This window comes from Anser brachyrhynchus, assembly GCF_964034855.1.
Source record: "Anser brachyrhynchus genome assembly, chromosome: 14".
NCBI classification, from domain to species: domain Eukaryota; kingdom Metazoa; phylum Chordata; class Aves; order Anseriformes; family Anatidae; genus Anser; species Anser brachyrhynchus.
In genome coordinates, this window is record NC_137709.1 from 16,351,264 (window position 1) to 16,365,792 (window position 14,529).

Sequence of the window (14,529 nt, forward strand, 5' to 3'; positions counted from 1 at the left end):
TTCTGAAACCAGAAGCAAGTTGCCTCTAGCATTCGGAATTTATCTATCAAAAAAAAAAAGTAAAAAAAGTAAGTAAATAAATAAATAAATAAAATCCCCCTGAAACACCTGCAAACAATCATAGCAGGTGCTGGAAGTTACCTACTGACCTCCTGCCCCGCTCCCCACCAGTAAGACTTAACACTCCATGTTCCCCTCTGCTGTGAAGTTTTAAGGAAATCACCCCTTGAAGAGATGCACTACCTCTGGAGGCAGTTTAGACAGACCGACCCAAGCAGCTACCATTCCACGTACACAAGTTTCACTCTGAACAACTCATACCGCTCATTTTCCTTTTGTTTGTTTGCTTTACAGTTTCGTTGACACTTTTCACACTGTACGTTGAAGAGGAAAGGAATAAGGTGCTTTCATGTTTTTGGAAACCAATTAGAGTATTACAGTATCAATGCAATTAAGTAATTAAAAATATAATGATATTGACTGAAGAGGTATTTCAATATACCTCTTGGCATAATGATAGCAATTGAAAACCCCTTCTAGACTGCAGCCTACTTGGCACTTGCTTATTTATCAACTTATTCATCTCTATTCTGCTTACAAAGTGTAGGTAATGAAGGCAATTTCAGGGTGGTTGGTTTGTGTTTTGGTTTTTTTTTTCCCCACACTCTTTTTTTGGGCTTGGAATTTTGGGGGTGTGTGATTGAAGCTGCACTCCCCGCATTAAGGAAGAGAGTCCCAGGGACTGATAGAGGACTCACAATTACAGGAGATGAATTGCATTAACCCCTGCCCTTCCACATTGCACTCGCTGCCCACTGGAAACAACAGCAGAGTTACTAAAATCCCACACTCTGTAATGGGATGGTAATAGGATTCAGAGGCCGTTAGGGTAAAGGCAATCCGTATTTTACAGTTAATAAGCTCTTGCTGAAGATGTTGGATCTCTCTTCAAAGCCAACAATTACTGATTTAGTATTAACAAATCCACAACAACTGTCAAGACAGCAGAATGCATTCAAGATGAAGTCAGCAGCTTATGGTGACACTTTAAAACGCACGTAGAAAAATGAAACCACTTAAATTGAAATAATTTGTAATTTTACTCTGATACTGGTTATTACTGTCATTTCAGAATTCTTTACATCCAGCTGTCACGGTTATGCAAGTTTGCACACAATTCCCTCAAAGTTTGGAGGTGTTTGTTGCAAGTGAGCACTTTCGTCCTGTTTTCTAAATGCACACCTCTTGTCACAGAGAACAGTGAACACAGAACTAGAAAAGACAAAGTCATGAAATCAAGTTCTCCCCAATCCTAAATACCACACAATTTATTAATACAATAACCTATAAAATGGCTTGTCTACTAGGCTGCGGATTCAAACGCACCCATCGTTCTCCAATAACATCCCTTGAAGTGCAGGGTGTAAAATACATGCCTGATTCTGCCCACTGTTCTCTTACCTATCCTTTCAAAGCACCACTGTATGCATTCTTTAAAGGTGCACGGGCTGAATGCTTTCTTAGGCCCAGTATCACTGTACCTAAAACTATGGAACACCGCTGCTATGTAATAATCATTTATTGATAGAGAGCTCATAATCATAAAAACGCAAGAACAGGTAAGCAAAATCAAATATACATAAGTAAAATATCTACAAACCAAGCCCACAGTCACCTCAAAGTGAGGAAATAACTGTTTCTTAAACATTTGTTTTTAATAGTTCTTTTTTGTCACATCCTTCAACGTTAAAAGTCCACTTACAGAGCATCTCTTTTGCTTATATCAACTTCAGTTGGTCTTCGGTGTTACAGATGCACTGATACAGACAAACATTCTTCAGCACTAATTCCAGCACATAAAAGAACTTGATATTAAAGGCCACAATATAAAACTCTGAGGGGCCATACTAGTTTCTTTGTGCTTAAAACAGAAAACAAGCAGGTATTCCCCAAGACACTGTTCTCCAGATATTAATTACCTACTAAGTCCCTCTCAGAAGTCAGCGAGGTGTCCAAGGGAAACTCAGTTTAGCCTAGCTTGCTTTCTAGGAATGTCATCTTGCCCCATGCCTCAAAGAGGTACTGTCTTGGCCTGGGAACTCCTCAGATCACTAAAAAACAAACCAAAAAATGTCATTCCTTGTAAAAGAGTAAGAAAGAACTAACAGGAATGCTATGGTTGAAAGCCATACTGACTGCACTTTTTTCCGCAATGGAGGGGAAGCACAGCGCTTTACCATAAGAATTCGTAGAGAAAATTTGAGTATACTCAAAGAACACTGGGGGATGTAAAAGAAGAAAGATTTCTGCATGCATTAACTATGTTTAGCTTGCTACGAAAAAAGAATTTCATAAACTATTTTGAAAGATGCTTTCTAGAGTATCAAGAGATATTGCAGAGATTTTTGAAGCATAGCTTCCAGGCAAACTAACAGAATTAACTGGAAGCCAAGTAAAAAGGGAATCAGTAACTTAACTAAATTCTAGGACAGAAATTGTATGCTATCAATATTTTACAACACAGAAGAGAACTACAGCATGAACAGAAGAAAGGTATCAAATGCCACATGCATTGCTTTTATGAAGAGAAAATCAAAGAACCTACAAGACAATCCTGAATACCTGTGTACACAGATACATTTGTCTAGCTACACTACTTATACATCAATATCTGCACGTGACTGTAACTCAGCCTGACTCTGGATTCAGATTTCTTTTCCCAGTATAGTTAGCATGGGTAGGCAGCAACAGCACCTTCAGAGGTACTAAAAGCCCCGTGCAACCACACTGCTGCAAATAAGGGTGGCCTAGATGATCACAAGGTCTTTCCCAACTTGAAGGATTCTACAATTGTAACGAAACTGCTAAAGCTACATTAGTACATTTTGGCATGCATCGGTGCCTTAAATGGACCTACGCTGCCTCACAATCATTTGTGTAACTGGTATGGGTATGTAACACACACTGGCCAGTTCCACTTTTTAAGAACTGTTGTGTTTTCTTTATGGACTCAAGGTGAAGCATTCGATCAGTGGCTGGTGAATTAATGCTTGGTGAGTATCAGCAAGTTTTCCAAGTGCTTTGGTCTGAATGTTTCTTACAAAGATGAGGAAACATATGATGCTAGTAAAAACAAGGAAATAAAAGAGGACAATCTTGTGTATGTTCCAGAATAGGTAAATCTATTTAAACCTCTACTTTTTCATTCAGATCACATACTTTTATTCTTCAGAACACTTTACACTGAAAATTATTATTTTTTTTTTTACTATACAATTAAAATTTCTGCACTCAAACCATAACAACAGTGAAACAAACGCAACAAGAACTGCTTGCCTGCTCTAATGCAGATCTCCTTGAAAGGACCCTACCAGTTTAACTCACATTTCATCAGCCACATCCCTTCCTGCCTTTCTCTTCTATTCTTTCACACAAAAGAACTATTGTTGTTTAAAATTTTGATGTTAGATGTATAAAGCACTCCCAGAAACATAAAACTTCTCTTCCCTTGCAGCATAAATTAGAATTCGAAGTAACTCCTCCAGAGATAGTTTCACTTCTGCTTCTTTTCTCAGAGAAAAAAAAAAACAGTCAAAGGATATTAAAAAACAAAACAAAAATAAAACTTGCAGCTTTCTGCAAGAAACTATCAAAACAGTTCTTAAAAAGAAGATAAAACCCTTAGCCAGAAGTGATCAGTTCCTTCAGAAGATTTCCTTTTAGAAGAAGGTGAACAAGACTAAAACAATTAATTTGTTAAGGCTGACCAAGGGTGACTGGGTAAACATGGAAATGAAACACATTGCTCGTTCTGCATTCCTGGTTTGTTTAGCATTTGACATATGCTGTCGCAAAAAGTGTTTTAATTGTTGTTTCAGTCATTCTAAAATCCTCTCAGAAAAGGTAGTAAGGCAACACAATATAATCAGCTATAATACAATAATCACGGTTTGGATTTCTGTCAAGTTTCTTACAACGTAAATGAGCATTTATCAGGAATTTGCCCCAAACAAATAATTTACACTCATTTCCGCAACAAGACAGACATGATTCTCTTTCATTCAGCTCTTTGTTAACTCTGATTAATTACTTCACTTCCAAATTTCATTAGCGACATATTCATCTTTGCTAGGTAGCAACAACTGATAGGCTGCATCTCCACGTCTGATATTAGAAGCTGAACATCTGCCCATTCCTTACATTCTACTGACCTCTAGAGACTGTATGTATATATGTATGGTACGTATACATTATTTATGTGCACGTACACATACTTGAGCAACGTCACAATAGATCAGCCTTAGAGAAATCTCTATGTAGTATTTGATGTCACAGTTCTTGCTCTAATCACGAATTGTTCTTAGATGTTTTTTCTTGTATTTTCTAGATACGAAGAATCTCTTGCTATTTTTTTCTTTCACCTGTGTCCTTCTAGCCCAGCCACACCATTGTCTTCCTTCTCCAGGATGTACACAATTCAGCCGCAAGTATGAATATCAATATAAATATTGAAATAATCCAGGTTTCATTAAGAATGAATAACAGCCAGAGAGGGAGCACCACCAAACTGTAAGTTCCCAGTTAGTGGAAAGAAGTCATTATTGTACGTATGGAGAGTATAAAAATCTCTTAACTCAGCACCAACAATTCCCACCCCACCCCACCCCCCCCGCCTCCAAATGATACCATCTTGCAGCAGATTCCTTGTCTCCATTTTGCTGCCAAGGAAAAAAACCTGTACACAAGCCTGTGTTTGGTTTGACATTTAGATGAAACAGAAAGGGCTGAAGGAGTTGGATTTGTCAGCTAAAACCTATTCAGAATAGGCATTAATCCAATAGCAAAGAGAACTGAGGGGAACAGAAAAGACTATATGTTCCTCCACAACAATGTTAGCATAGCTGACATTGTTATGAGCCACTGCTTAGTAATACTTTGTGGGCAAGTGTAAGAAAAAGAATTAACACAAGTACATGCAAAATGAACATATGAAATATAAAAGGCATATCTTCCAACTGAAAATACTTTGTATTGAGTGTCACATCAAAATACGTCAGAAATATACAAGGTTTTTTCCAATACTGCTCGTGTTGTATAGAGAAGGACCACCCGTACAATACCTTTTCATCACGTTATCCCCTGGGATGCCACAAAGATAAGTTTAGGTGAAGGATCTGAAAAAATGTCCTACTTTCAAAGCTTTTTAGCTTTTTTTTTTTTTGGGGGGGGGGGGGGGGTAAAGATTTTTATTTTTTTAATACAAAAGTTTTGCACTGCTGTAATCATATTGCAAATGATAACAATTCAAGCGTTATTAGATTTGGAATCAGCTATGAGCTATGGGTTGAATTTTCTTAAAACTATTATAAGCTATAGATAGTAACCACGTTCTCTTATCTTTCAAAAGCTGCATGCACAATGATAGTAAGAACTGTGTTAACTAAACAGATTTTACAAAATACAGCTAGAAGAGGAACTATGTCTGCTCCTTTAAGTTACTCAGGAGTTGCTTCAGCAGAAATAAGAAAAATATACACATTTGTGTCTTTTCTTTTAGAAGTAACATCTTTAAGACAACTTCATTGCCAAATCCTTTATTTTATTTTTTGACTCACCTTATGTCAACCTTTAATGTAAGTACCACACAGATGGAACAAATTATATAGATGCATTTTGAAACAATCTTCCTAGATAAGTCATTCATTACTATTACCTGCTGTACCTTTTCTTATGTACACAGTGGCTTTATATCTCACTAATTTACTGTAAACTCACAGACATCCATTCATCCTGCACTCCAATTATGCGAGAGTAGCTATTTATGTTTAAATTTGAAGTAGGCTTAAATTAAAATACATAGATTCAGACTTGTGTCTTTGTTTATATATACACGTGCATCCATGGACAAACACAGAAAGACAATATTGCTACTACTGAGAAATGTGGCAGTAGACTGGACTGGGTCCAGAATTATTTACCCTGTTCAGCTATCCTGAGCTTTTCATAGTGTACTCGTAAACAGAATTCCACTGTAAGAGTAGGCTTGCTTTTCTCTTCATGACTTTGAGAGCTGAGAAATACCAAGATAAAAGTTTATTCCTTGGGGCTATATTGTGTCATAAGCCTTTAAAATGAATTTGCCAATGTTTTCAACAGGGAATTCTCTTTGAAAACTGATGACATATTACGATCTTTTAAGCTGAATTACGTACCATTTCACTGAACTGACAAGTCTGAAAGTAAACCAAAGTAGGGAAGGTAAAAGAACATAATTCTGGTAATACTCTCTCACTGATAACAGGCAGGTTTATTTTTTGTGAATGACATAGAACTGTAAAATAAACATACGTAGAAGTGCTTATGAATTTGTGCATGTGCCCAGCTGAGATGCACAAGGCTCATTATCAATTCTAATTTACTCTAAAACCCTACAAACTTTTAAGCCTAAGCAAAAATGCAAAAAAACCCTACACGTGACAATTCAATAAATGAATATAGATGCATTTATGAATTCAATAAATGCATATAGATATGGATGCTTCCAAAAGCATACTCATGAGACACAGTGGGATTTTATTCTTCAACATATGAAGTATGCGAACAGTTTTCTAAAGATTAAGGAATTAACCTTAGTATGTACACAGTTGTGTGCATGCCCAAACTCAGTACCCAACAACAAATTACACAAAATGTTAATGAATGGAAAAAAACACATCATCCTAAGGCTTGGCATATTGAAGAAAGCTTGGTGCATGCCTCTGCAGGAAGGGGGGAGAGTAACAAAAATAACAGCAAAACAAAATATTAAAACCAAACTGTAATAAATAATCTACAACCTAAATGAGACAGATGACTGTAGAGATTGCCAACAAATTTTTCTACCTGCATTTTTTTCCCAGTTACAAGTAGAAACCGTTTTTTTTTTTTTTTACGAAGTAAATAAAATAAAAGAAGCCATGCTCCTCCAGTGCTTCATAGTAAGGTTAATTCTAAAAACAAAACCTAATCTTGAAAAGATCTTCAACTAATTTTTGTTTTCCTTGTTTAGCTACAGTACAAATAGATACACAAACCAGCTGAATGCAGAGAAATCACCTGCTAGTTATGACTAGACCAAGTTTTGTGTATTTATCCTACTTTACCTGAAAAGCTAGCGTTAAAAAAACAACACAACACACATTATTGTTTTGAATTTGAAATCAGTTACGGTTGATGATCATCTCCAAAAATAAATATTCCCACAGATAGAGGTCAGTGGTTGCCTGAAATTGCATCAGTTAGTGCCTGTATATACAATCCTCCACTCCTTTGGGACTGCTTTATCATTTTATCTGATTAATTAATAACACAGTAGTTTCAGAATAGGACATCACAGCTTTCTGTCCTCTCATTTGCCATTAGTTACTCTACTTCAATTTATTAATGTGAGCCACAACAGAGCATTTCTCTCAGAATTTAGGCACATCAAAGAAAAGATGTTAAGTCTTTATTGTTCATAGTTAAGAAAGATAATGTACTAATTCACTTTTTTTTAAATTGTATTATGTGTTGATTTGGTAACCTCTTGCTGTTCAACATAAAGCAACTTTGCTGCATTGGAATTCTACTAATTTTGAGATCTGATGTATTTCATTTCTTAACTTATAATTGAGCATTTGTAGTTTGTGAACTTTTTTAAAAAAGATAACGCTTTTAAGGATAATCTTTCAGCCCTTCATCGGAGAAAATACGCACGTGAAACAACGGCAGTACTAGCGATAAATGTTAAAAGTGGTAAGTAAAAACTACAAACCTATAAAAGACCACAGTTGTGATGAATCTAACAATTTCAGTATATGTACTTCTTCAGACTGAATAGAATCTAAGATGATGATGCAAAAATGTATTGGTCTCATATTATTAAACTACCAACAGCCTGTCTAACCATTTACCTTGAGATTTTTCTTTGGCTTTTGTAATCTCACTGCATTTCTTTTCCTCTATCAAATAATCTTTGCTTTGCTCTCCAGCAACATCTACTGGAACATCAGTAAAATGCTGCTATTTATATTAATCACTCATTTAAAATCTAGTAGGGCAGAGTTAGCGAATGCCAAAATGAGAGAGAAATGATCTGCAATTCAGATCCTGCATTCTAGGCTCAAACAGATCAAGTTAGCTCGCCTTCAGCCTCCTAGTTTTCTGCCATTTCATAAGGAACAATTTTTATTTTTATTTTTTAATGACAAATCCATGTTGAAAATCATCTACCATTTACACTTAGATTTACTTCAGTTAAGTCACAAGATAACATTTACAATACCATGTTACATCCAAGACTTCCATTTTTGTTGGACAAGTTCCTCAATTTCATTTTGATCCAACACGCAGTAAAAACAGATCTGAACCATCAAAGGAGCTTGGAAGAACATGTAGAAAAATTTTGAAAGGAGAAAAAGAGGTGCAATGCCAATGCCAGAAACTCAACAAAACTGGCTTTACAGAATAAAAATGCCCACCATAAATCAGTGAAACATTTACAGATTCTTTTGTCTGATTATACATCCTCAGAAAAAATCTGTCCCTTTATATGAGGATGAATATACATGAGTAACTGCCACTGAAGGTAGAAGTAGTAACACATGAAGTCCCTGCACACTGATGGGAGACTAGACTTCCCTAGGGGCTTGATCCCATTCAGCTATGTGGTGCCTTGTCACTGCCTATCTTGTAAAATCAGCTACTGTGAACGTACGCAGAAAGCACTGCCACTGCTTTTTACAAGGTACATAGCGTTGTGCATTCATGGATCTGCATGCAGGATTGAGTCATTAGGCTAAACTTGCACAAAGACAAAAGTTCTCAAGTAAACATATTAATTTCCATCTGCAGTGTGCCCATTTGTAGGTCTGCAACTCTAAAATCTACCTATTAAACAATGTTTACTCTGACAGCTTATAATATCAAGTTAGCTTTTCCTAGCTCCGCTTTCAGAGACAGTTAATTAGCACTGTACTTTTACAAGTAACTCTCATCACTGCAATATTGTTTGCTTTCCTTTGAAACCCTAATAAAGGTCTAACTATCCTTGAATGCCTGCTCACTTTCCACTATGACAATGAATTCAGAACACTGCTGCTCACAGAATCCCTTCCTTCTGTTCGGTCCTAGTTTGCTCACACAGACAGCAACTGTAAATGCACAGAAATGTAGGCAGAGGAAAAAGCACCAAAGCCAGGGAAGACCAGACACAGAAGTCCCACTAGCTAAATATTTCACTTGTGAATAAAAAGCACTTACCAGCATGTAACATTTTAAAATTACAAGTATTTTTTTTTCCTTTTGGAATCCCTATATAGCCTGAATGCATTTTTATATAGAATAAAAGGACACGTTTCCCCAAACCACACACACTCTAAGCTATATAATTTTATGGTATCACAAGACCTAAGTTCAGACGTTTCGCCTGATAAATTAGCTCCTCTCAATAACTGTTATACAGAAAGCCCTTTATTGTAATCCAAGTGTACTTGTGGACAGCACTTTCAGAGTTAACTCCATTTGACAACTGACATAAATCCATTATTCTAATTTGGTGATTGCTTTACTAAACACAGATGCAGTTTATGAGTTTTAGTCACGTATTTCATTCAGGATGATACTTAATCTCAATTTACAAAACATAAACATGAAATAGGTTCTACAGTATGGCTAAAAGGGTATAGCTATTCATCTGATGAAATGCCAGGCAAACAAACCATATTCACCTAGACCTAAACTCGATGCTAGATTTTACCTTAGCAAATCAATAGCAAATAAGTACAATTAATTTTTAGTTCAGCTGCTGTAACCAAATTGCAGAATGCCAAGCCCCTAGAAGGTTATAAGACTCAAAAGCTTTTCTCGTTCCCATTCAAACACTGAATTTAACCCTAAGCAAAGTCCAGCTCTCACAAAAGCCGGCTCTGTTTTATTTTGATACACAGAGAAACAGGGAAAAATCATTCGGTGTGAATACAGCTTCTTTGCAAAGCCATTTCTAATTCAATTTACAGCACATACTTTAAATCTTAAACAAAAGGAATCTGATACAGCACCGATGCTGCCTCTTGCTGCAGTTGCTTTCCTCAGCTACAATATCTGAAAAATCTGCTGAAAACCTACCGCTCCGATCAAGCCACTCTGTGAAACACCGGATCCAGGCACTTCTTACCTGCCTCAGTTGAAGGCTTCCTTCCCTTGTTAGCAGTATGAAGCATCCTCTAGCCTTCCCAATCCTCACCACCAGCCTCAAATTGCACAGCTAAGTCCCCCTTTTTTGCAAGAAAACGCGTATTGAAAGTGATTAGTTTTTGTTGTCCCTTTTAAGTCCCTCCTGCGGGAAAGAGCAGGGGAGCGATGTGACGCCACCTTTTAATCTTTTGCAAGAGTGAAAAGGCAGAAAAGGAGCGCTCGATCAAACTGAGCTTCACACATGACTAAAACTCGCCTGAGAGGCTGCAAGCTCTGGCTAAAGCACCACTAGGCGTAAGTGTAAGAACAGAGAAGAGGGGAGAGTCAATGAAATGTGACAACGTATGTGCATCAAAGACGGGAAAAGAGGGAGAGAACAATAAGAGAGAGATCGAGACAGCGACGAGAGAAAGAGAAAGAATGAGAATGCAAGGGAGAATGAGCATGGAGAAAAGATAGGAGAGTTTGGAAGCAGAGGATTCACAGAATAAAGCCAAAGTGTCTGGCAGCTTCTGTTTTTATCTCGGCGAGCACGACATACTGCCTCTCTCATTTAGCAACACACTCTTGCCTCTTCCAGGTTTGAAAACTGAGATAATCACAATGTGTGCCTGTTTGCGCCCGACTGGCACGCTCGTGAGCAGTGTACCTGAGATCGCCCTCAGCCACCTTCGGAGGTGCATTTAGGTGCAATTCAGCTCCTGTGCCCGTTAGGACAGACAGCCGCTCCCCGGCCCCCACCCCCGCCAGCCCAGGAGCTGCTAATTGCTACAGCAATTTACGATATAGTTTAACTGGCAGATGGAATTCCACTTATAACTCCTAACAAACTGCCACCGATAAACAAATGACTGAACAAATGTTTAATGTTGATAACTGAGTTTTCATAGCAACAAAACATATTAGCATTGATAAATCTGTTTCAGAAAAGAGGTCGTACAGACATTTTCTTCTAGGCACCTTGTTATTTCGCCATGAAGTTGCACTAAGTAGTGGGAGGAGACAAAAAAGTGACCCAGAACTAACATTTTTAAAGGAATCAGTCAAAGATGGAATCAGATTTAGGATTTTAAAAAAGCAATTACAAGCTAAGTGCTAAATTTAGAATGTCAAATTAAATTATGAACTCCTAGTCACTTAGAAAAGATCCCCACAGTAAATCCTCATACAAGTAGGGCTCATTTTCATGAAGGATCAGGTTTGTATTATTATTATTTATAATATATATTTTTATATATACAGCATTTGTAACATTAGAAGAGCTTCTTCCATTTGCTGTGCTTATATCATGTTCAGGTCAAGCCCAGCAGGCTGCTGGCCCACTGCCAATGGGTCGTCTGGGCTAAAGGCACCATCCTTGCCTGCTGAGCCAACGCGAGCTCCGTCAGACTCGGTTGTCACACGGAGACGTAAGGTTAAGGGGACAGCAGAAAGCTAAACAAACCTGAAAGACACAATGCATTTTCCCTTTGCTGCAGCATCCTGTTTGGGCCTCCCTGGGGGTCCTAGCATCTCAACTCCACTAGGGAAAAGGAAGGACTATGTCAGGGGCATAAGATGCTGGAAATCTGGATCCAGAGCTCAAATGTACAGCACACATCTGTGTTAGTTTAGGCAAGTCATGTAGAGCTATTTTTAGGCACCCTGGTCTAAAGGTACCTAAATGCTTAAAAAAAAAAAAAAAAAAAAAAAGAAAAAAAAGAAAAAGTGTTAACAGCTCGCTATCTCCTTTTGTAAAGACTTCCCAATTCTAGAAAGGAGGTTATGAAGGTGAATTCACAAATGATTATCAAGGAATCAACAACCAATTTCAACCCTGAATACTTAAATGTTGTTACTGTGCCAGAAGGTTTTCAAGAACTGATGTTTCTCTAAGAGTATTAAGAATCTCAACACAAACCCACACATTAAGCTTTGGGCAGGCACAGTCCAGTTTTTGGATTTCTTGTAAAGCTGAAGATTGAAGACTGCCGCAAGCCCCACACTTATTTCTAAACTTGCAATTGTTAGTGTTTCACATTATCATTTTGTCCCGAGGGGTGGCAATACACCTTCATAAATACAGATGCATTAAAATCAGATTCTCATGAATCTTGAGCAACCACCATCACATAAGCTCAGGTGATTTCTTAATTATAAAGAAAAAAAAAATCATATGGACACTGGGCATTTACACATCTTTCCCATGGAGTACCAATACACCTTTAGCCTGACCCAGTAGAAGAGCATTTTGCAGGGTAATTTATATCAAGTATTTATTCCTGCTCTGCTGCTGTAAGGGATCTAGCTTGAGCAATGCAGCTGCTTTAAAGGCTTGCCATTTTCTCTCTCAGACATGAAGGTAAATAACATGTGAAGATAAAAAAGAGGTCTCAAGTTCCCATAAGAAGCTCACTTCTTCTGTATGTGCATGCATATATACACGCCTGAGGTCACTTATCGTAAAATGAGTAATAATAAAGAGGGAACAAACTGAGGGGAAAAAACGTTCCTGTCTATTTCCCTTTTATCATGGTAGCCCTGATAAGCAGTTTCTACGTATCTTACAATGTGCTAGGTTATATTCATGACAATTATCTAAACCCAAAACCACGCATGTACACTTCTAGAAGTATCTCTTCATTCTCACAGGCATATCAACAAATTCACAATGCAATCAAAAATCTCTATTTACATTCAAGGTCAACAAAAAGCTTGAGAACATGCATACAATTTTTTTTCTTCCCTTTTCAAAAAAGACACAAGATCAAGTGGCTAAAACGAAGCATAAGCTCATGTACTACCAAATAAATTCTTCTCTACGAGGACTGATCTTGTGTTTGAACTAAAAATGTTTGGACACTGAACTGCTTAAATCCTGACAGCTCCAGTGAGGAAATCAAGTTGTTCTCCTATGGAAGTAAGTTATTCTACAAACTGGCGACATTTCCATAAGACAAACTAGGTCTTGGCTAACATCAACACAAAAACTATATTACTGCAATGAAATGTGCTTCTCCTTGAGCTTCCTCCAGCAGTACTCCACTAGGTACAGAAACCATACCACTGAATGTTATAGAATAACTACACAACTAAACATACTAGTCATGCTATTTTGTGCAGAGATACTAATAATTGATTTCCAGCCCTTTTTTATACACTCACCACTACAAACAAAACAACTCGAGTTTTCCAACAATTAATTTGTTAATCCAATCCGACTAAGTCAACTCAACTTGAATCACAGAACACCTCCTGATCCCTTACTTCTCCACTCTGCTACAAAGCTGGACCATTCCTTGAATGTTTTAGGTCGAGGATTTAAGCAGCCTGCATGCAAATCCATACTCTAAGTCTGTGACTTACACCTTGCATAATAATAGAATAGTGAAGAAATAACATAACTGACATTCAAAACATTTCCCTGGTTAACTGATCGTGAATCCCCCTCCCTGCACCCCTCCTGCTGGCAAACTGCATCAACAGTTTTATCTAGAACACGGAGTGTCATGACAACAAATTATGGGGAAGTACAGCAGCAAAGGATGACAAAAGTACTTCTGTCGAGCTGTCACCTATTAAAGGGACTACTGGACAGAAAAAGTCATGCTCTATATATCCTTTGGAGTTAATTGAAAGCCTCTGGCCATGCAGAAGAGCTACTGACCACAGCCCCTTTCCAATATCCTTCTGTACTTACATCTAGCAAAGACATTTTCTTTACCGATCACCTAGTTGGATGGCATGAACACCGAACTGATTTGTTTTGCTTTTTGTTTCTTCTGTTTCAGACCTGAAGAAAGACCGTGTCTGAAAGCATCTATTCTTTTTTTCCAGTTACATCTGTTGGTTTAATAAAACATATTGCCTTTTCCCCCCACAATCTTTGTTTCAATAACACCTTTGGGTCATCCTCTTAAACCATAATCATTACAAAAGCAGAACAGCACTTCATCCCTCCCCAGCCACTGTTCCCTAGACCTAGCTGTTCACTCAAAGGAAATACAACTGTGTAGCACAAGCACTAAAAGAGAGGCACAGCGTATCAGAAAATACCTTATGCCTTATATTGTCTATACTCTACGTCCCAGTGTCCAATTTATGACAAAAGATGAATTGGCATGGTAGAAAAAGCATCATCAGTTTAATTAGTGAGAGGAACAAGTTAAGGACTTTGAACACACATGAGCTACATGTAACCTGGCACAGTGAAGGCAAATGCGATGCTGTAGCTGGTATGAATTATAAAACCACCTAAATACTGCTTTTTGAGCCTAACTGAATACATGTGACAGCATCATGGTAAATTAACATTCTTTACAACCTCCATTTGGTCCA

The 14,529-nt window shown here is 37.6% G+C and overlaps 1 protein-coding gene across 46 annotated transcripts in view; it reads right to left on the reverse strand.

Moving 5' to 3' along the window:
* Positions 1–14,529, reverse strand: part of TENM2 (teneurin transmembrane protein 2) — a 1,469,731-nt gene that overhangs the window by 340,489 nt on the left and 1,114,713 nt on the right. For 2 of the 46 annotated variants that reach the window (XM_080555549.1, XM_080555548.1), the window contains exon 1: positions 10,193–10,842. The exons of 42 other annotated variants lie outside the window; for them this stretch is intronic. In XM_080555549.1, coding sequence (XP_080411675.1) covers positions 10,193–10,238 — 46 coding nt within the window. In that variant the 5' untranslated portion in view covers positions 10,239–10,842. Of the gene's footprint in view, positions 1–10,192; positions 10,843–14,529 lie in introns of those variants that run through there. 2 more of the 46 variants (XM_080555551.1, XM_080555550.1) reach the window with 1 other exon arrangement.